Here is a 26,579-nt window from a genome sequence, read left to right on the forward strand (position 1 = left end):
TAAAGTGAAAATCCAGAGAGCCATCAAAGGTAAAAGTAATTCAGCACCTGATCAGTGACCCACAATCCTCTGTTCCCGACTTTGTGAACTATGACAGCAGTGTTTCTCCTGTGATTTGTTCCTTTTGTACTTTTCCTTGAGCCCTTGGACCTACCCAAGCCCTGAGTTGCATCTTAATGAACAACAATTCATATATAAAAAACTGCACTAGGCAATGTTTTAAAAAGTTGGACAATGACGTCAATTAAAAGCCATTTCTCGTGAATCTAAAGCTGGTCCTCTTTAAGATTTATGAGTAAAGAGAAAGCGAAATGTATTTTCAGGCTGGTTCTCCTGTCCATAAGTCCGGCATGCTTTCATATTTTTTCGTGCTGTCAAATTCACCACCTCCTGCATGCTCAAATGACTTTGTGCTTCTCTTGCCATCAAATTGTATTTATGGGCAAAGAGAAGTTCTATTTTCTCATTTACATGGACAGTATCAAGGAACATGATTCTCTTTCCATAAAAACTTCACCTAGTGCAGTTTTAAGTTAATGGAATCCAAAACTCCAAACCATCATTAACCTGCATCTTAATATCTCAAATGTCCTTCCCCCGGTGTGAAGTGAGTGTTAAAATGTGATTGTGTTGTTTTATTTTTTTACTTTTTCCCTTTTTTTCCCCTTAATAAAATTATAGAACATTTGTGCAAATTAATTAAACACTTAAATATTTTAACTTTATGTAAATTGTTTGCCTTTTCCACATCTTCAACAAAGAACAAACAGCAGGCAGGTGGTAGAGGATAATAGGTTGTTTTTCATGTTTGAGTCAATTAGGTTTTTACTGGGGCAGAGCCGAACACCCAGGGAATGTTGTTATCGTGTGTGAATGCATTTTATGATGTAGAACAGTCCAAATGCTAAGGACCGGGATTCATTTATTCAATTTTTGAAAAAAAAAACATAAAGAAAGGGGGGAAAAAAGCATGCACTTTTCAGAAAGGTACAGCTGAATGTGGATTTCAAGCATCTATGTGTGCTTTCACAGTGCTATTTACTGTTTTCCCTGTAGCATTTTTACTTCTGTTCAAGGATGCCAGTGCTGTTTCATTCTTTATCTCGTTTAATTTTAAAAGTTCACTGCAGGCTGTTTGATTGATAACTAACACTGGCTGCTGCCCTGCAGTGCTCTCAGTTGTTAGGCAAGTAGTCTAAAAACAGCAACATTATCAACAGAAGAAAACTATTTTTTTATTCCTCAAAGCTATTCTATCTTAAATGTTATAGTATGGGGGGTTTGGAACAGATACTCATGAGATATGCTCAGCTCAGGCCTGGTAGTTATAATAAGTAGATATGTTGTGAGCCTGAACGTGTGTAGCTGAAGCATACATTACACTTTGTCCTTTCTCTGTGTATGTATGTCGATGTTAAAAACCAGTTTATCAAACACACAGTTGAACCACTTGACTAATTTTAAGGATAACTGATAAACAAGTGAACAGTAATTCAACAGCTTGTCTCATGAGACTAAACAATTTACATTAAATATGAATTACTTTTCAAGGGTCATTTTGCGGGAAGTGGCACAATTTGGGCCCAGTGGGCAAAAAAAGCTGATAACTCACTGAAATTGTGCCTCAAAATATAAGTTCACTTACAGAGTTTTCCTTCTTGTTTTTTTCTAATTACAATAGAAATGACATCTATATTAACGATTGTTCTAAATTTTGAGTTTTTTAGACCGAGAATGACCAGTCTTTGTATTGATGGGAATTATTTCCCTAATGTCCTGGTTACACTAATCAAATCCAAATTTTGGTCCAATCTGTGGTCTCTTTCATTTCAGCCATGCGAGAAACCAAGGAGGCCCTGGATAATGTCAGCGTGTCTCTGGTGGTACTCCAAGAAGGAACGGGAAAACTTAACTTAAACCTTAGCCAAGTACGCAGAAGCATCAACCGCACCCTCAACGACCCCGCCTGTCGCGACGAAGAGTCAGATGCCACCACGGCTCAGCTGTGCCGCAACATTCGCCAATCACTGTCCCAGCTGCAGATTAGCGCTAATTTCACACGGGTACAAAACTGAATACAACACACTGACACACAGATTAGATGATGTGCTCAAGAAAGATTATTAGAATAAATTAAATAGAAAACAAAAATATTATATAAGGATGTTTGTTTGATACACACTATGTACAAGAATAGTTTCTATAATAACTGCACTGTTATGTAAAGATGAAATATTACATGGTTATTGCACATGTGAATAAATCAGTGTCAGGAGTTGTACATCTTGATGGCCACAGGCCACAGATTTCCTGTGGCATTCAGCTGATCGTGCACAACTGAGCGTATTGCTGAACATTCTCCTTTGACTGACCAGCATGTTATGGAGTGAGTGTGGGGGGTTGTTTAATATTGTCTTCATCTTCCACCCTTACAAAGTGAATGGCTTTGTGGATCAGTTTGTTGGGTCTGTTGGCATCTGCTACCTTCAGTCTGCAGCCCCAACACGCAACAGCACAGAGAATAGTTCTGGCAATCACAATCTTTATCTTTGATTAAACAGCTGTTTGTATTTCTGCTCAGGAAGAAGACTGATTTTTTTTGTCCACCATCTTATATTAAAAGTACATTTGAAAGGGAGCTCCGAATGGTCACTATGATTAAAAAGAATCGTTTGAGCAACCACGTCCAGTTACCAAGTTCATGTGTGAACCTGACTGGTGTTTTAAGACTAACTTCAAAGCTATTGCATTCATTTTATTTTATGATTAAAACTGAAATGAGATGATGCACTTCACCGTGCTGTTTATTTCTCAAAATTTCTCTCCAGCAGTACTCTGGATGGCAAAGTTTGTGTTTCAAGATCTTAAGTTTTGACCGCTGTACAAAGAAACTGCAGTTTGAATATGCTTTTTTGTCCACATTCCACTTTTTAATATTGGAGATATTGGAGCTGGTGTCTGGGACATGAATTACTGAATACTAACCAAGGACCTCGAAATGTTGATGATGTATTAATGTTTGTGTTTATCAGTGCTCTATTTTGTGTTTATTTTCAGCTACCCGATGTGAACCTTCAGCTGGAAAAGGTGAACGATGTCGTAAAAACAGATCTCAGCGCTATTGTCCAGAGGGTGAGCCAAGGCCAGAGAACTAAGGATTTGCTACTGCTTTTAATATTTTTCTACTATTTTATATGTTTGTCCTTCTGGTCTGATTTATTCTGACTTACATTACAATTTGTTAGAGTAATATAAAATCTCAACAAAATGACAAAATCATGTCATTCTCCTTTCACAGGGCTTCTCCGCTTTAAACGACACTCCACATATGGTGATTGAGCAGACCAGAGGTGTCGTCAACAGTAAGAAACTTCAAAGTTATCTTTTCTCATTGCAAATACAAACTGAATAACTCCTGCTGTGTGTGTCTCTATACTGTTTCAGATAAATTATTTTTTTTGCCTTGTTAATTTGAGCAAGGTTGGGCAGATTTTAAGTGTGAATCTGCACTTAACATCAGTGTAACATCAGTCTTGAGACACATGTTTTTCATGTTTTTTTTTTTAAATCCAGGTACCATTCAGACAACTACAAATCAGACGAACTATCAAACTTGAGCACATTTCTTATGAAGAGTGAAACTAAAATATATATTAGTTGCTGATGTAGCTGTACTTTGGCCATTCTATAAATATTAAAGAATAATCGCTTAATTATTCTGTCTCTTAGATGTTGAGAATTTGGTGGATGGCATTGGCAACAACATCAGCAGCTTTTCCAAAGCTTTCCCAGTGCAGAGCTGCCTGTCCAACTTCACCATCTTCATTAGCCATGCACATGCCAAGATTGAGGACTACTACCCTGAAATTGACAAAATGGACTTCTACAGGTACACCGATCTCCAGCCATATATTTTAAAAAGCAAGTTGTTTCCTCAAATGAAAAAATACTTTTTTTAACCACAAACTACAAAAGAATATTGAAAACTGATCTACAAAGATCATGTGTATCAACATTTTGAATTTCTGAAAATTGATATCACCTCCACACTAATTTATGTGAAAGTAGAGTGCACAATATCCTCATGAGAAGTATTCAATTTTCATTGGACCCGTTTGAACATCTGTGCTCTTTTATGAGTATTTATTTTTATCATAATTAAGCTGAAGGCACAATTGTAACTTGGATAAACTCAGAAGAATAGCATAGTTTGCTGTTAATTGGAGCCTTTAACAAAACATCACTAACGTCACTTCTTTACACACAACGTAGAGGAGAATTCATGCTCTGAGACTGGCAGAGAAACAATGATACAGCACTCATCCTGGATTCAATAAACATAAAGTTATGACAATTTGCTCTGCCAACAAGTTTATAGGACATCAAATTCAGCTGTACTGGATGCTAATGTCCTGTTTATGATATGATGTTGACCTTTATAGAAACTCTAACTGCTAAGCTTTGATTTCTGTTTACAGGTGGATTGGCTGTATTGCTCTTTGCTGCATGGTGGTCCTGGTCTTGGCCTTCAACTACCTGGGCCTGCTGTGTGGCACTCTGGGATATGACAAGCATGCCTCACCTACAACACGAGGATGCATCTCCAATACAGGAGGAACGATGCTCATGGCGTAAGTCCATTATGTAAAGGACTAGCTTATTAAGTTTGAAGATTTGAAACAAAAAGTCTTATTGCAGCTTTTACTGTCTCCAGTCTGTTAATATACCGTTTTCAGCAGCTTTATAAGACCATAAACACTATGTTATAAAAAGTTTTAAGAGGATATGAAGACACCGACAGATAAGGAGGAGTTTACTGTTAAATAAAGTTCATGAAAACAAAGCATTTATCTTACAGTGTTTGGATAAACCAATGCAAATCTTGTTGGCATTTTAAAAGATTATATTAACTATCCCCACAATAGGAAAAAGTGACCGTATTTAAAGTATAGAAGTAGAAGCGTCATGCAAAAAGCAATATCGTAGTTAAAAAGCCTAGATTTTTTTGCCTTTTGTATTTTAATCATCCTGGTTTATGTCTTCTGTTATCTCTAACGTGAAATGTTCCTCATACCAACTAAAACTGACTTTATGACTTTATCTTACTCCAAATAAAAATGTAAACATTGTAACAGACCTTTAATCCACCTGTTCCACCACACTGCTACACCTCAATGTGTTGTTACTCTGTACCTGAAGGACTGTTCTTCTCCACAGCGGCGTTGGATTTAGCTTAATTTTCTCATGGGTGCTGATGGGGCTGGTAACAACCATCTTCCTGGCTGGAGGGAACATGGAGAAACTTATTTGTGAGCCATTCCACACGAAGGATCTCTTCAAGGCGAGTCATACAACACATTAGGATATTTGTCAAAGAGGATGCAGAGAGCAAGACTTCCGTCATTTCAAAGTAGACACCAGGGTGAAAATATAGAGAGTATCAAAGAAATGGAGAGATTTCTTTGCAGTGTATCCTCATGGAATTTATAAACCCGAACCCCTAAATGAGCAGACTACACACACTTTGGTGTCCCTTGGATGTCCTCCAGAGAACAGCATTTGCTCTTAGTTTTTCAGATGTGTGTCAAGCCATCCATATTGTAAAGAAATCTCATTTAACTTTACCTTTAAATGATTTGCAAAATAATTGTAGTAATTAGACAGAATCAGGCGAAAGAAGCCAACTGAAATGAATATTACCAATTATTTTATTGTTTAAATGATAGTTACAAGTTAACTAAGTGTAAAGTTTTAGTGAGCATGCGTGTATTTTTTTTAGCTACACCATAGCTCACTCTGATAGCCATTTTGATTCAAATTTATGAACATAAAGCTTTGTTTGCTTGTCTTCTGTCTGGGTTCACTTAATTAATGTAGTGATTAATCCAATTTGCTTCCTATGAAATAACTAACAACACCATCCTTCCACTCTTACTTTGTCAGGTTGTGGACACCCCCTATCTGATCAACTCAGAGTGGAAAAACTTTATTCCTGGCTACATGTACAACGACTCCGACCTGGAGCTGACAGCAGAGAGCTTGTACAGGCAAGCGAACTTATATAAATGCATTTAGGTTACTGTGTTATGTCTGCCACCTTCAGAAAAGGGCTTTGATGACGTGTTTTTCTTCACTTACCTCTCCCCATCTATATTCTCCACATTTTACACACATCAGCTTGCAATTAATAGGTTTTCAGCAAGACAAGATGCATAGTCTGTAGAATGATTGCATGATGCAGTTATTCAGATTTTTCTTTTTTTTGTTGTAACACCATCACTGCGTCTGGCAAACAAGCATGCGACTGAATTTTTCATTTACACTGACGGGGATGCAAATGAGCGAGTTGCTACAAACCGTGCATAGCTGATTAGCATCAATTTTCTAGACTATCAGTGTTGCTTTTCAAGCAGCCTCTTTGCAATTACATGAGCTTTCATCATCTCCCTCCAGTGAGGAGCTGAGTGTTCTCAGTATGCTGGGATGGCAGACCAACAGTCATTATATTTTTTCCAAAGTCTTTTTTCCATTAAAGCTAATAAAGTGAGCCTGCATTGTATGTAGCTGACTAAATGTTATCATGCCATATTTATCTTTAACATATTAGCAGACATCTTAGGCCCTCAATGTGTCAGTTATGTACTTCCAGTGAAAGTCACATGGTGGCAGCAAATATTTTTTACAAAGACTGAATCTAAATTGACTTTTCCCTTTCTCTATTTTCCCTTCTGCCATGCCTCTGTGTGCATTTGTTTGTGTGTGTTGACTTTCTTAGTACTTGCAAACTGAACAAAGGCATCTACTCTGCCATGCGCCTGGACAAAGTCTTCAACATCTCCTCTTTCCTGAACACTACAGTGGTTAGTAACCTGGACTCACCAGTTGTCGACTTTATTTACCTCTATCTTTTGAATGGCTTTGTGTATCAAGTAGACTTTCATTGTATTATTTTAAAATATCAGTTATTCATATAGTTATCAACAGACTACATCATATCAACCAAGGCTTTAGTTGATCAAAGATATTCGTTGTCAACACTGTCAACAATGCCAACATTTTAAGATTTGATGTCACAATTATCCTCATCCGTGTGTAATACAAAATATTACCTCCAAAATTTAAAGCAGTGTTCGGTGTAGCAAACATTTGCCTCTTTGGTTCCTATGTAAGTGCACTAAATGCCCAAAAAAGGTACTGAGTTTAGGCATGAGCTTATCTAAGTAAAGTCAGGGAGTGTCCTGATATCTAATTTGGCTGAAGTACTCCATGAACATTACCTAATAATTTCTCTGCTGCCCTACAACATGTGCCGACAGCTGATTGTATTATGGAAACTTGCCATAGATATTACCTCAACATATGCCTGAGACGTTACATTTGTAAGTTTCAATTTGACCCCACACCAGTCACTTCCCCTTACACACACATTCACTGCTTCCCTGCCAGTTAGCAGCCTTGGCACCATGTCACCAGCAGCTGATATGTTCCATGTTGCACGTCTATCTCGATGTTGATCATTAATCTTTATTAAAGCCTGCAAATGTTATATAAAAAAACAACTTCTGCAAGTCTGAGACTTAAAAAGTTATTACTTCTAGAAGCTATTAGTAACAAATCTTTAAAAATATTGTCAACAGAGAATAAATTTAAGTGTCTCACTCTAATTGTTTTTGTCCCCTTGATGATTATCAAACCGAATAGTTAAATGAAAAAATGTTGAGTATTTGTTCAACATTAACTACATCTTTGACTACAATTAAAATTTTACAAGTTAGCAGTAAAGGATTGTGCTTCAAAATTTGGACTTAAATATGACTTTATTCCTGGAAAAGGAAACACGCAGGACAACACTCAGTATAGGGAACATTTTTTAGTTTATGGGAAATCCAAAACATTTGAACATACAGTCTTGTCATCCGAGAAACAACTTTATAGATGTTTTGTTCTCTTTGTAGTGCCATAAAAAGATGTCTTTGGTTGTTTAACTAGAATTTTTCTCTTCAAGGCATTGTTTTTGAAAAACTGTATTGGTATGACTATGGCATTCAGAATAGCCCCAAAATGGAGACCTAATGTCCTAATGAATGGGGTCGTAGAGCGTGGACATAATACTTAAAGAATAAATACATGTAAACAGAAACTTAAGTGTTCTTCTGTTTGGAAGTTAGTACACTTATGGTTTGTGATAATAAGTACAAATCAAATCCATTCTTAAATCACAGAAGTAGTGCATTAGATTCCTAAACAAGCAGTAAAAGTGCATTTTTTTAAATTTTCTTAACGGCTTCATTATTGAATGAATTATTGAATTTAATTTCCCTCTGGGATAAATAAAGTATTTTTGAATTGAATTGAATTGAATTGAAATTATTGTTTTCAGAAATGCATCAACAAGTATTCAAAAAGATAAAAGCTAACAATGAGGACAAACTGGTTAAACAAACAGCATCAAGAAAAAACATTAGTGGCTTGTGTATACTTTCATCCAAACCACACATTTAGGATCCAACTGCTGACATTGGTTTTGCTTTTTTGTTAGCCTTCCATTATGTTCATGATTCAGTCGATACTTATAGCAGCTCCCAAACTCTGTTCCATCCATACTAAACTATGACCAAGCTCTTCTAACTGGAAGGGATTCTTGCATCTGACCAGACTCGAAGCCCCTTATATGACTCTAGTGCCCTTATTATGTTAACACAATGGACACAAGCTAAAAACATATAACATTTACATTCCAGACATTCTGCAATGGTTAGATATACTTGATCAAAACCTCTGATGTGCCTGATTGTTTTTACAGTTCACTAAGGATGTGTTGGGTCAACTGGAGAGTGTTAAGATCGACCTGAGAGGGATAATCCTGTTAGAGGCAGAAGGGAAGCAGAACCTCCAAGATTTCTCTGAAGTGGGGCTGTCAGAGATCAACTACGCCGACTACCTGGAAGAGGTGACACATTTACACAAATACAGGAACAAGTCAACGGGCTGCCTCGAGAAAAAAAATGCATAAACAAGTCATTAAAATGTGCATGAATGAACATGGGAACACAACATTGGATGATCGGGCACACATAGCCACAAAAATAAATTCAATCAGGTGCAAACAACTCATGGTGACAATATATAGAAACTCGCAATGTTTTGTTTTTAAACACGGCTGCAACTCACAAACTGTGAAATACATTTTTGTGATCATTGAACTAAACTGTTCAAGCTCCATTTCAGTAAAAATAAAATGTATACAGCAGTTTATCCGAGATAGAACACTTACACAACTACAAAAACTAACTTTAATGTTATGTTACCTAGAAATAGACTTTTATATGCAGGCTCAATTTAACAGCCACCTCCTCTCATCAGTCAACAGACAGCAGGGCTCTACCTGATATGAGCATTGACATGACACAATACACTGGGTTCTGTTGAGGAACACTGAAGGTCAATTATTCCAAAGTGTTCCTGCCAATGTGTGTAAGAGCGAGCTCAGACTTGGAATTTGCTGTCTTCTCTGTTCTGAGCTGTCAGAGTCACTTAGATTTAGGCCTGGGAGCAAAAAGAAGCTCTAATCTGTATACAAGTCAGGATGTGAGTTTTTTTATGTCCAACATTCATGTCCTCAGTCCTCTGAGTAACATAGTTAAACATATTTCGAGGCACTGATTGTGCACCTCAGTTAGAATGCATATGTTGCTTCGTAATTAAAAAGAAAAATTTTTACTCTTGGAGTGTGAAAGCTTTTATCTTCAGGAACTGCATGAGATATATGAATTAATATGGTTTTAGAAGTGTGTTTCTGATACTTATACGTGTCGTTTATAGCTTCTTAATTCCTTATTTTCTCAAGTATATGTTCTGAACTCCAACTTTAAAATCAATTTATGACACTTTACCCCATTAAGGATACACACTGCACCAAGTCTCAGTTTTCATTACTTTTTTTTCTCTTCATTAATCCTTTAGGTGAATAAAGGAGTCACTATGGTGGATGTGCTCTCATTTGCCACAGAGCTGGAGTCCCAGACAGACCTCATGGTAAGAACACCTCAATATCATTTAGGCTCACATACCAACATCCACTCTGGAGTTTTACATTGTTTCTTCTCTGCACACCCCCACACATAATTGTTTTATTTACATATCTAGAGTTTGTGTGGTCTTGATACAAACCCTTTCAACCGCCATACCAATCATTCACACTGGTCCTCGTGCGGCTGCTCTGCTATGCCTTGATGTAACAAAACATATTCATTCACCTTTAAATAGAGAGTTAATAAAGAAACTTAACATGTCTGGGGTTAGATCAATTCAGATAAAAAGGGCTTTTAAAACTCTAAAGACAACCAACGACTCTGACGTAAAATGCTCAATGCAGAATTAACTGCTGTTAATAACCATCTAATCATAAACATCTAATCCATCAATGGAAGCATTCATGTTCTCTCCTGTCTGTTGACTGAAAAGGATGAAAATGCAATGTGATAGATTATATTTTAGGAATGTTTTTTACTTCTTGTTTTATACTTCTTCTCTTCAATGTGTTTGCTAAATTATAGTTGACCAAAATTGTGCCTTTGTCTGTGCGTTTTAGCCCAGAAGCCAGATGCAGGCGTCTTTGAAAAGCCATGTTGGCACTCTGCAGCAGATCCACAGACAACAGATCATCCCGATGGAGCAAGCCATGGTAATACCCACTATGTGTCTCATTCCAACTGGACCTCTTTGGTTAGACTAGATTTGTTTTGTCATTCTCCCTAAACCACCTACTAAACAATGCCATAACATTGACTATTGCACTCTTTCCTTTTTATAAATCTGGCTTATTTGTTTGCCAGGATTGTTTTTCTTCTCCTCCAACCCAAAACTGAAATGTCAGTGAGAGTATTAATACCCAAAACATTGCTAGAAGTGTGCGTTACATGAATATTTTTTATGTTCTCTTAAGGTTTTCAAAAAGGGAGTTTTTTTGTTTTGGTAAATATAGATTTATAGTGCATGGATTTATTAAAGTGTGTCACTGACATGTAACAGTTTGGCTCCTGCTTTTACATATAGATTAAGCTGTAGTTTGATAATTACTGTAGTTTAAGACACAATTTCCTGATGTCTTGGTATGCTTTGGTTACAATAACACCAAGGCAGTAGTGACCTTTTTCCACTATGAATTAACAGCTAGTTTTAGAGCATGATGTGACATACTTGACTCTGCTCCAACCCTCTCTTCCTCACCGTCTGCCTCTTATGAGATTGGCAGTACTTGATAACCCATGAAGCCCTGTAAACTGTATGACTAAGCATAAAGTAAATAGCCTGAGAGCTCACATGAGCACACACAGCAAACACAGCTCAGATTACTACATGCCAAATTGATAAGAAATTAAAGCAATTATATCCTCAAAAACTTCAATTGCTTTTTGTAATTTGACCACAGACATCCATCCATCTTGCAGGCACAATCTGTTCAACTGGCCCAGGTTGTTACATCTCAGCATCACAAACAGAGTGCCGTGACAACCAGTCGACAAGTTGTTACACCAGTCAAAAATCCTTTAATTCTTCTGTCACCAGTGCCATTCATAAGTGTGGCAAAATGAGTGCTTTTGTGAGTGATGTTCATATTTTCCATGAACTTAATTAGGCTGTTTTTAAGAGACAAACATGCAGCAAGCGCTGCTCTGCAATCACAGCTTTGAACATTCTTGTCAACAGTGAATGTTATGCTGAATTGTGTCTGCACTCAATCCTAAAATCTCACAGAAATCACAGTCCCTTTAATGACTTCTGCACCAGTCGCATATTGTATATATCAGAAATGCAACTGCATTAGGACGATTACAGAGAAGTTAAGTTATTGACGTTTAGAACTACGCAGCGACACTCCCACAGCTGACAAATAAAAAGAAACTGACACTAGAACAAAAGTGAGTTTCAGAAGACGGTTAAAAAGAAGTGAAAAAGAGTGGGGGCTGTCAGCTGAATCTGAAGGATGTAATAGATTACTTTGCACAGCAGAAAGCCAGAGGAAAGCTCCTTGAATGTACACTGAACTTTTGTTTTGGCCTTAGTGCAGGCAGCTGCACATTCACTGACTCTGTCCTTATTTCTGTGACACACTGCCACTAAGTATGATTTTATCTGCTGTCATGCTCAAACACCACATTTTGTCACACGGCTGTTGGTCAGTTTTCTTTACTTCTTTTGTGCTTATGACATGTTGTTGTTGCTGGATGTTTTGAAATTGCATTGTTTCGGTTGTTTGTTACCTAATGTTAAAGTGCTGTTAATTGTGATACTGAAGCATTTTGTCAATGGGCCTCTGTTTAAAATGTTTTCATCTGTGTTTGAAAGCGTCGCTTTCATCACATCAATAGTCATCAGTTGTGCGCCGAAATTTTTTTTAGCTTTTGTACAATTTTTGAGCCTATTTGTGCAATTGCTACATATTTGTTATCTACACCAACATTAGTATTTTATAATGTATCATGAGATTTTCAAACCTAGGAGCCTCAAACAAAGTGCAAAATATGTGTTTCTTTATGTTTGGCTGGACGTTATACTTCCAAATAATTGCTTTCAAACACAGAAAGGGGAGTTTTTCGTCAACATTTTTATATTGGCAGGGGATCTAATGATTTGTAGTGTAGAAAGACTCCATAATAATTCACACAGAGTTAAAACAACAATTTTTGGTCTTATCTTCTGTGTCAGAGGCAATACCTTTCTTTTGAATAAGACCAGACATGTACAGCTGCAAGCAGTGATATGCTTTGACCCAGCTTTTACAGCTTGTCTTTTTTCTTTTCTTTTGGTTTTTTCCTTCATCTTGAAGAAATATGTTAGAGCAAGGGTAAGCAGAAATGTGTCCATCCTGTGCATGTAGTGTCACCATTCATCATATGAAACATGTAAAGAAACCTTGTGTATTTCAGATGATGTATGTCAACACAGAAAATATATCTATTTTTTTATTATAAGATATTGTGCATATTGTGTATTTGCATTATAATTTTTATCATAAACTCAACTGTGTTAGACATAAAGAGTTTTAAACTAAAAAAATGACAAAATATCCACTTTAAGAAAAGAAATGCTGGTCATGGCTGGCAAAACAAAGGGAAAACTACTCATTACATGACATATATCTACCTTTGTGATTGTATCACAAAAGTAGATAAGTCAATTATGTCATTGTGCTGTGGATATTTTATTTTGGGATGAAATTCTTCAGCATGCTGGTATTCAAAACATGACGTTTTTCATCAAGTGTTGGTTTTGGTCTCTCTTGATGAATTGTTTGTGCAAATTAAAATGACCCCTGACCTCTGATATTGATGTGTCCTTCCATAGAGTGCATTGAACCAGAGTATGAGGTTCCTGGAACGAACAGCTTCTGACCTTCCAGTAAGTAAGCCCAACCTTTCAGGCCACAATCTAAACTTAATTTAATCAGAACGTCATCAACATGAATTGTTTCCGTTCTGCAGAACAAAGTCATAGCTGTTCTTGAAAGCATTGAAGCTGCTCAGTACCTAATCTCCCATAATGCCACACTCCTAATCAATCAGGTAACTATGAAATAGTTTTCCTTCTTTGCATTCTCTGTTAATAGATTATTTCTAACTCATGTTATGCTCTAATTTTCCTCAGGAAACGAGAAAATATGTAGCGACCATTATTGGCTACTTCCATCAATATATCGAATGGGTCAGAACATCTGTAAGTGTTTGTGTGTTAATTCTTTAACAAGCTGAAACTGTGGCTCTCACATTTGCTTCAGATGTTAAGTCCAATGTTAGTGTAATCAGAACTAAATGCTTGCGCAAGACACTGACTTATGAATGGAAAACAAAAACACTGCATGTTAGATAAGTGTTAGAGTAAATATAGAGAGGATGAATCGGCCTCTTTAAATCTGAGGAATTTGGTTGGAGGAATATTGGTTTCTGGTGTAGCGAACCCAAGGAATTCAAACCAAAGTGTAAAAAAAATAGATGTTTCAGCTCTGAATCTCAGAGCTGTCAATAAAATGTTTTTATTTAAATCACAACATTTTGCTGTTTTCCACTTCAAGTACAGGGGTTTATTTTGCAATAGTTTAAAGGCTTTCATGTTAGCAAACAGGAAAATAAAGAGAGTATGAGAATGTGTGTTGAATCTGCTGTGTTCTAACATTTCATGTTTACATCTTCTGTAGTTGGCCATGGAGGTTGCGCCATGCAAGCCCTTCAGCAACATGTTGGACACCGCGGAAATCATGACCTGTAGTTTCTTAGTGGACTCTATGGTAATAATATGAGGAAGCAGATCCCATATAAACAGGCTGGAGCTCAATGTGATTGCTTTCATAACATATTCAAATCATTTACAACATTATTTGTACTACTGTGTAGCTTTAATACACATTAAAAATAAATAACCCTAACACTAACCCTTTTTTGGGTTCATAATGAAAAAGTGTTGGAATGTGATGAGTTTGGAGTGAGAACAAGTTTTATTAGAGCCTTTTAAAGTACTATGTAGAATATGGACTCACAACAAAAGTCATCTATCACAGGGGTGGAAGGGGAAACACAGCTTTCTGCTGGTATATCCCTTATTTTCTCTTATTTGGCTAAAGATATTTTTTTAATGTAGATGCAAGTGTGAGGACAGAAAGAAAAAAACTGCCAAACAAAGACACAAACTCATGCTCAAGTTTTCAGTTTGAAAAGTAAGATTTCCTTGATGGATGAGATTCATTCCCCACAAGAGAGTGGTGAAATGCCAACAAGAATTCCCTAAAGTCCAATTACATTTTTAATTTCTGTCACAAGAGACAAAGAAGAGAATCAAATCCTTACAAATGAGAAGCATAAACTTTAGAATATTTTGAGTTGTTCCAATAAAATTTACTTCAGTGACAGACATGTATAGTGTGTTAATCACTCAATCAATTTTAGTTTGAAATACTTGTCTTTCCAACAGAACACTTTCTGGATGGGCCTGGGCTGCAGCACTCTCTTCCTGCTCCCCAGCATCATCCTTGCAGTAAAACTAGCCAAGTACTACCGCAGGATGGACACAGAGGATGTTTACGATGAGTGAGTAGAGTTGTTTTTCCACTACTGCATACATACATTTTACTTTTTTAGAAATGATCGTTTTGATAGCCACGTTATGGTGTGGATACTCGCATTGCTCAGTCAGATCTTAATTTGCCAATGACTAAAACTTAACAGTCATATGTTTTATGCTGTGAATGGTTGCAGGACATCCTTCTTTCTTTTTAGCTTCTTGTTTTTAGTTGTAATAAGTTTTGGAATGCTATTTGATTATGTTAGGATGTATATACTTTTTAGAAAAATTAAACGCTTTCAGGTTTTTCCTCTTTCTTGCTGAAGATCTTTTTAGTTAATTGTTGAAATATTTCTGCCCCCTCTTCTCTTTCCCATAGCTCCTCTGTTTCTGGGACTTGGCATTTTACTTTGTGATAACCATTTCTACTATTTCCATTTCCATATCTTTTATTTTACTGTTTCATTCCTCTCTGTCAAGCACTTGGCACTTTACAAAGAGACAGTGACGCATTTGTCAATTCGTATTTCTTCTTCATGCATCAGTTGATCCTCTTTGGGGACTCGTGGCTTCTCACATTCAGCGGTTGTTCTGTAATATCTCAAGCGATGAGCTGCATCTCTCTCCATGTAATCTGTGCTGGATTACAGGTGGTTTTATGATGCATTTCCTTTGCCTATCATCTCAATAACATTTTTATGTTGCTGTTTTTTGTGTATCTTTATAGCATTGAGACAATTCCAATGAAAAAGTAAGACATCCTCCCCACTTCCGATTCCTTCTAAATCTCTATCACTCTGTGCTTTTCTCAGAATCTTGTACATAGAGCTGTTTACTAAACTCCTGGTGCTGGTTTGCGTTTTTAAGCTTCAAATTGCTCTTTTGGGTGGATGGTGTGGCTTGATGTCGTGTGCTACCTTTGAAAAGTGTCCCTTACCTTTCTTTCTAGAAGGGCTCTTGCAATCATGAACCATACAAGTCCACCAATTTCCTGTAAATTGCATGTAAATAAAACACTATAGTTTATACTCAGATCATGTTTATCTCTTGAAAAGTTAAAAAAGAAAGCATTTTTATTCAAAAAGTTCAGCATGTCATGTCTATCATTTTTCATCCCTTGTTTGTACACAATACTTTGTTTCAGTATGGAAATTGGTAATAATGGTTATCATAGTGAGCGCTCACAAGGTATCCCTAATCCTATGATGACAAGGTAAACTTTATATTCATGGTGTTGTCTGCATGTGATGGTGGAGGTGAAGACATGTCTGGGAAGAGGGTCTCTTAGTAATGATGTGGTGATGAGTACAGTGCATGCCTGCAGGGGGGTTGATTCATTGCACATACTTACACACATTTATCTGGAAGTAATCAAATCAAACAATATCAACGCTGATGGGTAATGGTAGCTTTCATAGGAAAAAAAAAATCAAAATTCCCTTTTGTTTTTGAAATACAGAGCAAAGTAAAGGGTGATTAGCCTAGTTTATCTTTATGATTGGAGTTGAAGAAAAATTCAAGTCCTTTATTGAAATAAAATTATACAAATACCATTCTGTCAAGAAATTAAGAAAAATAGTAAATGTTTAATCAAGTAAATAATACCGCTTACAAATGGACCCTGTGGGTTTTATACAAATGTATGTATAAACTTAGATTATTGATTTTAATGCATTCAAATTTTACTATAGTAGGTTTAGGTAGTTATTATTTTTTTAAGAATTCTGCGACTGATAACATTGTAGAAATGAAGCATAGTGGTATGGGTTAGGGTTTTTAAATCAAATAAACTAATGATTATCTGTAATAAACTAATCAGAATTTAAGGTGTACTTTAATTAAATTCAGCCTGTTAGAACATATTTTGCTCCATTCATGTGTTCCATGCTTTTTATCTCAATAAATTAGAAGATCAACAATAACAAACAAAAGAAATGTAGGGAGCAGAAAGAAGCTCATGCTTATCTAGTCCTGCCTCTACATTCACATCTGCTAGTAATACTGGAATTACAAAACTTCTAAGAAACCATGTACAAAGAGACTCGTGCACATATACAGTCACCTGCAAAATTATTCAGTCACTATTGCAATAAATTGTCAGAAATACTTTGTTTTTCTTATAGTCAGATGAATAATTAATTGAACAAATACAGACAACAACGGCATGCTGTAAAGCTACGAGAGGAAGGCATGTTAAGTTTTGCTACCATTACCTGTACATCTCTCTGCCCTGAATGTTTTGCTTTGGGGTTTTTGGGAAGCTACCATATCACTAACTACCTGCATGATCTGTGTGATGCTGGGACGTTGATGTGGAATGAAAACGTTTCCCCTTTCTTCTTGTTTAGTGTCAGCCAAAGTCCGATGAATGTACACCTGATCATTTTGTTCAGAGAGAGGCAAGCATGTCAAGCTTTAGTGTGATGCTGGAAATGCTGCTACTTTGATTTTCTCCTTTATCTAACCAAACCTAACTGCATGTTTTATATTTTTAAGTTGCATTTGGACGGAGATGAATTTGATCAACCCACCAGTTGTAACGGAAACTATGGGCAGAGAGCAAAACAGCTCAATTATAGGCCAGTCTCTGCTATCTGATCGTTGCTCACATCAAATTCCAGATGAGCTAGTATTTCTTATGAGATCATAAATGTGTCACTTTCAACACTTTCAACATTTGATATCATTGTATTCTGTTTTTTTTACATTTTACACAGCATACCAACTTTAATTTGGGTTGTTAATAAAGATGTTTTCTTAAATTGCACATCAGTATTCTGTATCAAATGTTGATTTATCAGCAACCAACAGTAATAACTGACAATTAAACAATTACAATTAAACCTTCACATTTTTGAAGACATTGTTTTGCTCTGTGCCTTGTAATGCACTTGCCCTTCTCCTCTTTGCATCATAAAAGAAGGGAAGCAAGTAACGATTTCACAAAGTGCTGATGAATAAGTGGACGTTTTCTGTCTGAAGCTGTTAATATTGTTCCCTGTGTGTGTTTTTGTGTGTTTGTTCCTGTGCCTGTAGCATTCCTACCTATGATACAATGAACAGGTTCCCGCGGGCCTCGGCTCCCCCGAGGCACATTGACTGGTGACAGAGAGCCAGCTCTTATTCTGGCTCCTGACAGGTACTGGATCGCCAAAGACTCAGACCATCAGTCTGTCTCTAACACTCTTTTACTGACACCTCTCCCTCTCACAGCTGCCATGTTGTCCTGGTGTCTGCCTGCCATCATTGTGTCATCTGCTGTCTGTTTGAAATCTTATTTACTTGCTTGTTTTATGTGCTAACTCTCTTAACACCTTTTTACAGCTTGTTTTAGTGCTATTCTGCTTGCAGGAAAACCATCATGGTGAGAATCCCTCATTTTGGAATGAGCCATAAATGTCCACTAATGTCTGACTGTATGTGAGTCTCTTTGTGCTTTAGAGGAGAGCAGCTAAATGTGCTTGTACAACTTCGTTTCTCTGTTCTGCTGTGTTTGATTCTTTCTTTAGAATAACATAGGTAGTTCTAAAAGCTCTCTCCAACCCGTTTGAAATGAATCATTCTGTATGAGATGGTTCTTTCATTGAGTGTAGGAGATTTGTGTAACTTCGTAATAGAACATATGTGGTGTTGTGTTCCAATTCTACCCTATATTAGTTTCCGCTGGTGTCTGGGGGCCTTTTTTTTTGTACTGGTATTGGCTTTCCTCACAGAAAACACTGAACGTGACAACTTGGAAAAGCATGGGTACAAATAACAGAATAGTCTAAATGTCTGATTTATATTCAGCTACTTTTGTGACTCTGTCACAAAGTCATGGCTTTGTGAGACACTCAAATACAATAAATCCATGACTATTGTTATTGGTAATTGTTACCATATATTTTGTAAGATATACCCTGACAATTTGTGGGTGAGAGTGGAATAGAAAGGTGGAAGGACTGTGGAAAACATTGTGCTAGACAAGTGTCAAACTAACCATCTATTGCATGAAAGTCTGCAGTTTGATGCCCTGTGCCACGCACTTCTTCTTTTTGGAAGTATTTGTGACCAAATTAAGACAAGTAGACATAATGACACAGGCAAGACATATGGAATTGTTAAAAGTTAATGTGCTGGCGTATTTAAACTTAAGCTGCAGCTTTGTTGTATCGATAACAGATGTAATAGCATAATTTTTTAGCCTTTATTAAGACTCTTAATTCCAATGTAGCTATTTCACAATCTGTCTTAAGATAGGGTTGTAAAACATCTGTGGTTCTGTCTGTTCCCAAGATCTTTAGCTTCAAATTAAACTTTGTGGAATTTAGCACATTTAACTGACTGACATCGAAAGGTGATATCTAATTAGAAAAAAGCAAAAATGCAAACAAGTCTTAAAACAAGGTAAAGCAGTAAATTATTAAATATACATTTACATAACACTTTATGAGGAGCACTGCCAAACTCTACTTTTATAAAACAGAAACCTGTCGGTTAAAGCAGCTTGGTTAAAAAGTTGATACCTTTATGTAATGTACTTTAATCCTAATATTTTGCCCTAACCACTTTAACATTTGGTAGTTTAGCACCACCATCCTCTACTACTTCACTGGTACTGGTAACATAAAGTATAATTATAATCTTTCTGACAAAAACTCATAATGTGCCAGCTAACAAGCTGTTTTATTGGCTTACAATCGATTACTTAGATGTTTCTATTCAAGTGATCAATGGGTCTAACAAATGTGTGGGTAAGGAAAAGTCAGAGAATATAACGATGCTCGTCATATGTTGTAGGTGTTGATTCTTGATCTTGCAGATCATGGTCATCCTGAGTACTTAAGGGGAAAGCAGCTGATGGTTGTGGTTCTTGAAGACATTTCCCACACTTTTTAAGACCCATTTTGATGCCAGAAGAGTTTAAATGTCTGGACCTCTCCACCAGTCAGTTAAAAGTGGGGACGCCTCTTAGATGAGAGGTGAAAAGAACCCAAAAACAGTTCAGTTGCTTTCTCTTTTAGCTCATCTGCCCCCGACATGTTTTCATGTGTCGTTCCACGATGGTGGAATGACCTACCGAGCGCTACCAGAACAGGAAGACAGAACCCTGTCTATCTTCAAGAAACTCTGAAAACCCAGCTCTTCAGAGAGCATCTCCTATCCTAGCACTTACCCTGTACTTCCCTACCCCCTCTACTGCCATTTATATTTCTGTACTTCCCTTTATGTCTGCACTCTGTACACTGTCACCTCTGACAGAGTCTGACTAGTGGTTTCCTTCTATGTAGCTTATTGTTAGCTTTGATGTTAGCTGTAATGTTTTGTCCTCATTTGTAAGTCGATTTGGATAAAAGCTTCTGCTAAATGCATAAACATAAACATAAACATACATGCTAAAGCACATTCTTTTGGTACAGACTAAACCAAGTCATTTGGTATCAAAATCACATATTTATGTCCTCACTATAACAATAAACCTTAGCCACAATAAGCCACTATGTACCAAAAGTGTACTGAATAAAGTTTCATTCAAACAAACAAAAAAATACAAGCCATAATTTTGATTGGTGTCATAGATGAAGAAGCAGTTTGGAAATACTATTATTAACATTATTTCCTTTTTCTGTATATTCTTTTAGTTCACGTTTAGCTACCAAAGTTAATCTAGCTAAATATATTAAAAGTGATATTCATTCCTAATTTGTATGTACAGTAGAATTCTTTTCATTAAACTGAATATCTGGAAGGAAATATTCCCATTAAAAAGCAGGTTTTGTGGGAGTTCTGCTCTGTATTAAGAAAGCTTTTTCTTTGTGAAAAAAAGCTCATTGCTGAGCTTCATGAAAACATCAGACTGCTCCGTTTCACTCCCTTTTTTAACAACCCACCAAGAGCGGCATTATTGTCCGGGCCATTCAAAAGAAAAAAATTAATATGTTTTGAGATATCCATCCATCCATCCATCCATTATCTTCCGTTCTGTTCTGTTTTGAGATATTTACTTAATATTCTGAAGCTCTAATTGATTGTTCTGTGATATTTGTCTTCCTAGTGCCCTTGAAAACTGGAACTAAAGTACACCATAGTAAGTGTGCACTCTTACCATTATTCCATTTTAGCTTTTTGCCTTTTGTTGAATCAGTGGTAGCTCCAACAGCTAAATGAGTTTCGATTCATAAATCAATATGAAAGGGTTACAGTGGTTCAGAACCATTGTTGTTAAGATGTCCATTTAGCCAGCAATTTACACTTGTGTCAAGTGTGAAAATCAATTTTCCTTGTAAGAAATGGACACAGTTTGCCAAAAGCAGTTTTGAAAGCAGATCACATTGAAAATAATGAAATGTCTTTGGCTAAGCTGATTTGCATCGGACGCAATTCTATCTCACTAAAAATTTTCCTTTTTAAACCAATGTGGGGATTGATTAGTCTTGGCAAGAGTGATGGGTCTGTGTAGCTTCCAGACAGAATAACAAGGCTCATCATCTTTTTTTTATGCTTTATTTATATCTAAGCTGGTGCAAAAGTTATTAAATGTATAATTTACAAATGCTTGACGTTGTATTCAGACCCCTTTCCTTTTTGTAAAATTAACTGTTATTGTGAACTAAACTAAACTAACTTAAGCTATCGTCAGTAATCCATAATGTTAAAGTGACAATATGAATGCATTTCTTTGCAAATTAATTTATTATCAAAAACTGAAATTCTTTGCCTACAAAAGTGTACAGACTCCTGATTCTGTACATTATAGAAGCGCCTTTTTGCAACTTTGTGTCCTCATGAGTAAGTCGATAAACTCTAGTGTTTGGGGACTTTGTTTTATTCTTCCTGGAAAAGCCCTTTCAAGCAGCCTATTCCAACTCTGCTTAGGAATTATGAAGGCCTGTTGCTGTGGCTTTGAGTTTTTGTTAAATTACTCAATGTGGCTTAGCAGCCTCCAAGCCTCTTCCTTTTCATAAATAGTGATGCTACCGTGCCAGTGAGAACAATTAGCCTTAATTGTTTATTATATTAATTAATTTGTTTTTGTCCTGAGGTGCATTATGGATTTTTGGACCTTATTTTGACTGGTGTCCTCCTTACTTTGTACTGTAACATTTCTTAATTTTGCCAGTACAATTAAGAATGAAAGGACTGCATATGTTTCTTAAAGAGAAATCTCACTCTTTAGATTTAATACATTCATATTTTAAGTTTAAAACAATAATACAATAAACTAAATGAAAGTGGTCTGAATACTTTTTGAAGCATTTATATGCATTAATGTCTGATAGTATTTTTTTTTGGGTTAACTAACCACATCATCTTCTATTTTCTTTTGTTCTTAGCTGCTTGTTTCACGAATTCTCAGACGGGAGGAAGCCCAGCGATATCCTGTTTCCTCACAACGGATGAAGTCCACAGAAAGTCTTGCAGGTGTTGATATCTTCAACATTCACCTGAACCTCATGAATCAGGCAAATCCCTGTTTTCAGTTCGGTCACTGCCGACAAGACATCAAACTCTTCTCCCGTCATCATCAATCTGAGCCAGGCTTTTTTCAAAGGACCGCTGTGTCTGTGTTTACATTTTGTTCAGACACAAAACCAAGCTGAAAAAGAACATTCAGAGGACACAACAATAATTGTGATCTTTGCTCTTTTTAATGTACTTTTTTTGTGTTTAAGAAAGCAGAGGATGAAAGCTCACCTGAAGGTGTCAGCAAGCTAAGAAAACCCTTGTTTTCTTCCTGCACTTAAAATGGATGTAACGCTTTCCACTCAAGCTAATAGTAAAGGTGTCGCAGCATGTCACTGGTGATGAAAGCTGCAATCTAAGTGTTGTTTTGTTTGAAAATGGTACATCCTTTTTAACTGAAGTATGTGTGAGAAGGTGCATGTGTGATATCTGAATGACTTAGAACAATTCGAACACAGTGGTACAAACACAGACACAGGTTGGAGAATTTTTTGAGAAATTTCAGGATTCATTTTTAAAAAAATGTTTACAATATTACAAAAAAAGTTTGTTTTTGCTGGTTTTAGACACTGGAAATAACCAGTTGCCTTTGAGATGCATTTTTCATCCTGGTATTTTACAGATATGTTGCTTTTCAAAAGAGAAAATGCTATCAAATGCTATTTAAACTGTTGAAAATCGACAATATATGAATTGTTTGGAGGTGAAGTGTTAAAAAATTAACTCCTCACTGATCTTACCCTCACAATTTCCCCTTCACCTTAGCCATGTAAGTACCAACCTTGTATTTTCCAGAATGCCTTTATGAAAAAAAAAGAAATGCATTTATAAAGGATAAGATTAAGTTCTTCGAATGGATTCTTCCATGTGGACACTGAATCCTGACTAATGCAGCAATTTGTCAATTTCCTTATTAATTTGCATGATTTTATATGTAAAAGAAAAATCACAGATTTAGGAAACAAGAAATATCTTTAATTTCATCATAAATCACAGGAGGACCAAGGATATAACACCAAACAAGAAAATTACATCACAATTGTAACAACAGTATAAGCATTTTGGGTGGATTTTCCCTTTAAATCATCTGTCAGTGTACAGCATTAATACACACTTGGCAAAAGTGTGAGATTTTTAAAGGTCCCTATGTGATTAAGTGAATATTAACTTTATGACGTCAAATTCACTAACATTTTTACCAAGATCTTTCCTGCTTTCATAGTGATGAAACTTTTAAAGTGGAGAATTAGCCTAATTCTCAAGCCAAAACACCTTTTTTTTTTAGTGGTCTTTATGTTATTTGCTTATTTTGTTTGTCTGCTTTTTAAAAACCCACAGTAGCTATGAATATATCGAACAAGTGAACCTACTCCAGAGATTTTTTTTTTTATCATTATTATTTTGTTGCTTTATTTGTAACAAATGTGTTGAAATCTATCAGTTATCGCTCTCAACTCGCCTTCATGTTTACAGGTTAGTTTTGCAGCTGCTGTCTGCAGAGTAATTATGGTTGAAAATTAGACAATCCATTAATGGAACAACTGAGCACTGTCAATCAGATTGTAGGAAAAAACGCATGCTTCATTGTTTGAAAAGCTGAGATTGATGCACAGTGAAAAAACAATGTCCATCTTAACACTGACAAATAGGTTATTGTGTTGTTCTTGGTCTTTGTGCTACAACAGAATAAGTTCAACCATATGATGAAATGAATTTGCTGTAATAAAAATTCTATGTCAGTGTTGATTCAATTAAATCTGTCAGTGAGGCTACGATTTTGAATTCACTGGTATGCAAGAAAACTAGTTTAAACTAGAGCTAAATTAGCACTAGTTTTCAATGCTAAACATCAACTGTTTGAAAATTTGTTGAAATATTTAACCTCTACATTTTTTCAATTTCACTTTCATATACTAACTTAAATAGCTTATGTTCAAACTAATTTTTTGAAAAGAAATGTGTAAAATATCAGCCACACAAATGCAGTTTGTTTGTTAGTTAGTTGCTGCTTAGTAAAGTTGCTAACACCAGCTTCCCTTGTTTTTTTTTCACAGTTATTGAATATTTTCAACTTTGTGTCAATTAAAACAAAGATTTACTTTATCTCATGAATCCGACAGACAAAGTTTATAGTTTGGAGTTTATTTCTGGCCTAACGTATATGTTTAGACAGTTACCTAGCTAAATGTAGCTACGGTATATCTCATACGTTGGCTAACGATTTACAAGAGTTTGAAGACATGTATTGATACAGGTCTGAGCAGAGTTGATAATTAATTATTGTTTATATCAGGATACTGTCTTTGTTACAGAATATAGAACAATTAAGAAAGAGTTAAGAAAATCTTTCTCAATAAAGTTTCCTAATTTATTGTTCAAGGTCAATTTAAAGTGACCTTCCTCGTTCCCTAAACATGGTAACATGCTAATCTGTTGAAGAAAATTCTATTTATTTCTCTCTCTCTCTTTTTTTACATGTTTCATTTCAGTACCCAGTTCTTGTTAAGATGGACATTTTTAGTTATCTGTGTGCTCACTTTGACTATCATTGGTTTTCTTGTTTGCTAGAGTCTGGTGACCCATTTTGTGGGAAAATGTATGATATAACTAAGTGCTTAAACTAGTTGCCATGTATTTGTCTCTGCATGGTTCAAGTACATTGGTAGCTTGTTTGAAATGTGATGCTCCAGAGTTGGGCAATGATAGAGCCACAAAGGACAAGTTTTTTTATGTGGCTGTGAAAAGGGTGTATAAATTGTGAATAAAATCTGAAATTCAGGTTGTTATTTCTCTGTCATTCTTCTCTGTTTTGAACTATTTTTTGGTAACATGTTTGTAATTTAAGCAAATACTTTGGTCTTGTACTAAAGTGGAAAGAATTCATGAGTTTTCATATTTTTTGGTGAATCAAAGCATGAAAAGCTGCATAACTCAAATCTAATTAACAAATAGTTACCCATATATTAAATAGATATAAATGATACATCAAACTAAAACAGCATTTTAGCAAAAAAGTTTAGTTTAACACAACAATGCACATTCTTATGTGGTGCTGGCACAACTGGCCACATCCCTGTGGGTTGCATTACTGGTCAGCTATTTCAATAAGAGATGATTATCTTCTTCTATAAGCTTTCTCAGAGGTTTTCTTAGGAACCAAACAGTATGTGAACAAATGCCACCATCGAAACCACACGCAAACTTATTACAGCTTCTAAATACACATGCACAGACACAGAAAAAGTTAGTCAAAAACAGAAGCAGTGGTTCAGAGAAAATATATTTTTTCAGTGTGTTTACTGACATATGAAACTTTTTGAGGTTTCCATTTTGAATATTCTCACAATCTACACAATGATCTCTGCAGATGTTGCTTCTTAATGAACTGCTTTCTTGACATTTGATCCATCAGATGACCTTAAGGTTTGTATGTTAGGTGTTCAGATTAGATATACTGTATTGGACAAAATGTTCTGTTAAATATGTTAAACTCTGTTCATATGTTTGGCAAAAGCCAGGACTCAAATTTAAGATGGTCCCCTCGCCCTTTGCCCAAGATTTACTGAGGGAATAAAAATAAAACCCACAGTTGAAAACCAGTACATGTGCTGGCAATACTTGCTCTAAATGTAAATCCATGATTTATATTTCTTTACCCACCCTTCACAGGCATTTCTTGATCTTTCTTAATTGGCATGTCAAGTTCTTACTGCTTGCACAATTTGTTTCTCCAAAAGTCTATGTATGCTTTTCTGTGGCAGTGGATTGTGTTTATGTTTAGAGGGAAATGATAGGTTTTGCTACACAGTTATGAGCTTCAACTGCCTCAAAAAGCAAACAAGAAGTTAGGCTTGAGGAAGCTGACTTACATGAGTGGACATGCCACATTTGTTTTTCATTTAAATGTCCTCAGCAGACATGTAAATTGTAGAAAACTATCTTCTCTGTATAATTGCATAAATGTCAGAAACTGTTCTGTGAGGTGCATTTACATTATGTGTGATGGTATATACTTATTATGTTGCACCTGCAAACACGGGCCAACACTTTATCAGGTTTCACACCTCTCTTTCTGAAAGCTG

General features: G+C 36.0%; 1 protein-coding gene across 12 annotated transcripts in view; it reads left to right on the plus strand.

Annotated features, from left to right (window-relative positions):
• Positions 1-25,275, plus strand: part of prom1a (prominin 1a) — an 81,636-nt gene extending 56,361 nt beyond the window's left edge. For 2 of the 12 annotated variants that reach the window (XM_075481922.1, XM_075481913.1), the window contains 21 exons: positions 1,834-2,063; positions 3,058-3,132; positions 3,299-3,362; positions 3,730-3,889; positions 4,479-4,631; positions 5,218-5,341; positions 5,944-6,047; positions 6,776-6,860; positions 8,804-8,950; positions 9,964-10,035; positions 10,592-10,684; positions 13,348-13,401; positions 13,485-13,565; positions 13,648-13,716; positions 14,195-14,284; positions 14,965-15,080; positions 15,782-15,805; positions 16,199-16,267; positions 18,091-18,193; positions 21,089-21,121; positions 22,368-25,275. In XM_075481922.1, the coding sequence (XP_075338037.1) occupies positions 1,834-2,063; positions 3,058-3,132; positions 3,299-3,362; positions 3,730-3,889; positions 4,479-4,631; positions 5,218-5,341; positions 5,944-6,047; positions 6,776-6,860; positions 8,804-8,950; positions 9,964-10,035; positions 10,592-10,684; positions 13,348-13,401; positions 13,485-13,565; positions 13,648-13,716; positions 14,195-14,284; positions 14,965-15,080; positions 15,782-15,805; positions 16,199-16,267; positions 18,091-18,160 (1,880 nt within the window). In that variant the 3' untranslated portion in view covers positions 18,161-18,193; positions 21,089-21,121; positions 22,368-25,275. Of the gene's footprint in view, positions 1-1,833; positions 2,064-3,057; positions 3,133-3,298; positions 3,363-3,729; positions 3,890-4,478; positions 4,632-5,217; positions 5,342-5,943; positions 6,048-6,775; positions 6,861-8,803; positions 8,951-9,963; positions 10,036-10,591; positions 10,685-12,829; positions 12,848-13,347; positions 13,402-13,484; positions 13,566-13,647; positions 13,717-14,194; positions 14,285-14,964; positions 15,085-15,433; positions 18,194-18,378; positions 18,419-21,088; positions 21,122-22,367 lie in introns of those variants that run through there. The other 10 variants (XM_075481912.1, XM_075481911.1, XM_075481918.1 and 7 more) reach the window with 10 other exon arrangements.
• The last annotated feature ends 1,304 nt before the right edge of the window (positions 25,276-26,579 follow it).

The sequence above is a fragment of the Odontesthes bonariensis genome, chromosome 13 (genome assembly GCF_027942865.1).
Source record: "Odontesthes bonariensis isolate fOdoBon6 chromosome 13, fOdoBon6.hap1, whole genome shotgun sequence".
Taxonomy (NCBI): Eukaryota; Metazoa; Chordata; class Actinopteri; order Atheriniformes; family Atherinopsidae; genus Odontesthes; species Odontesthes bonariensis.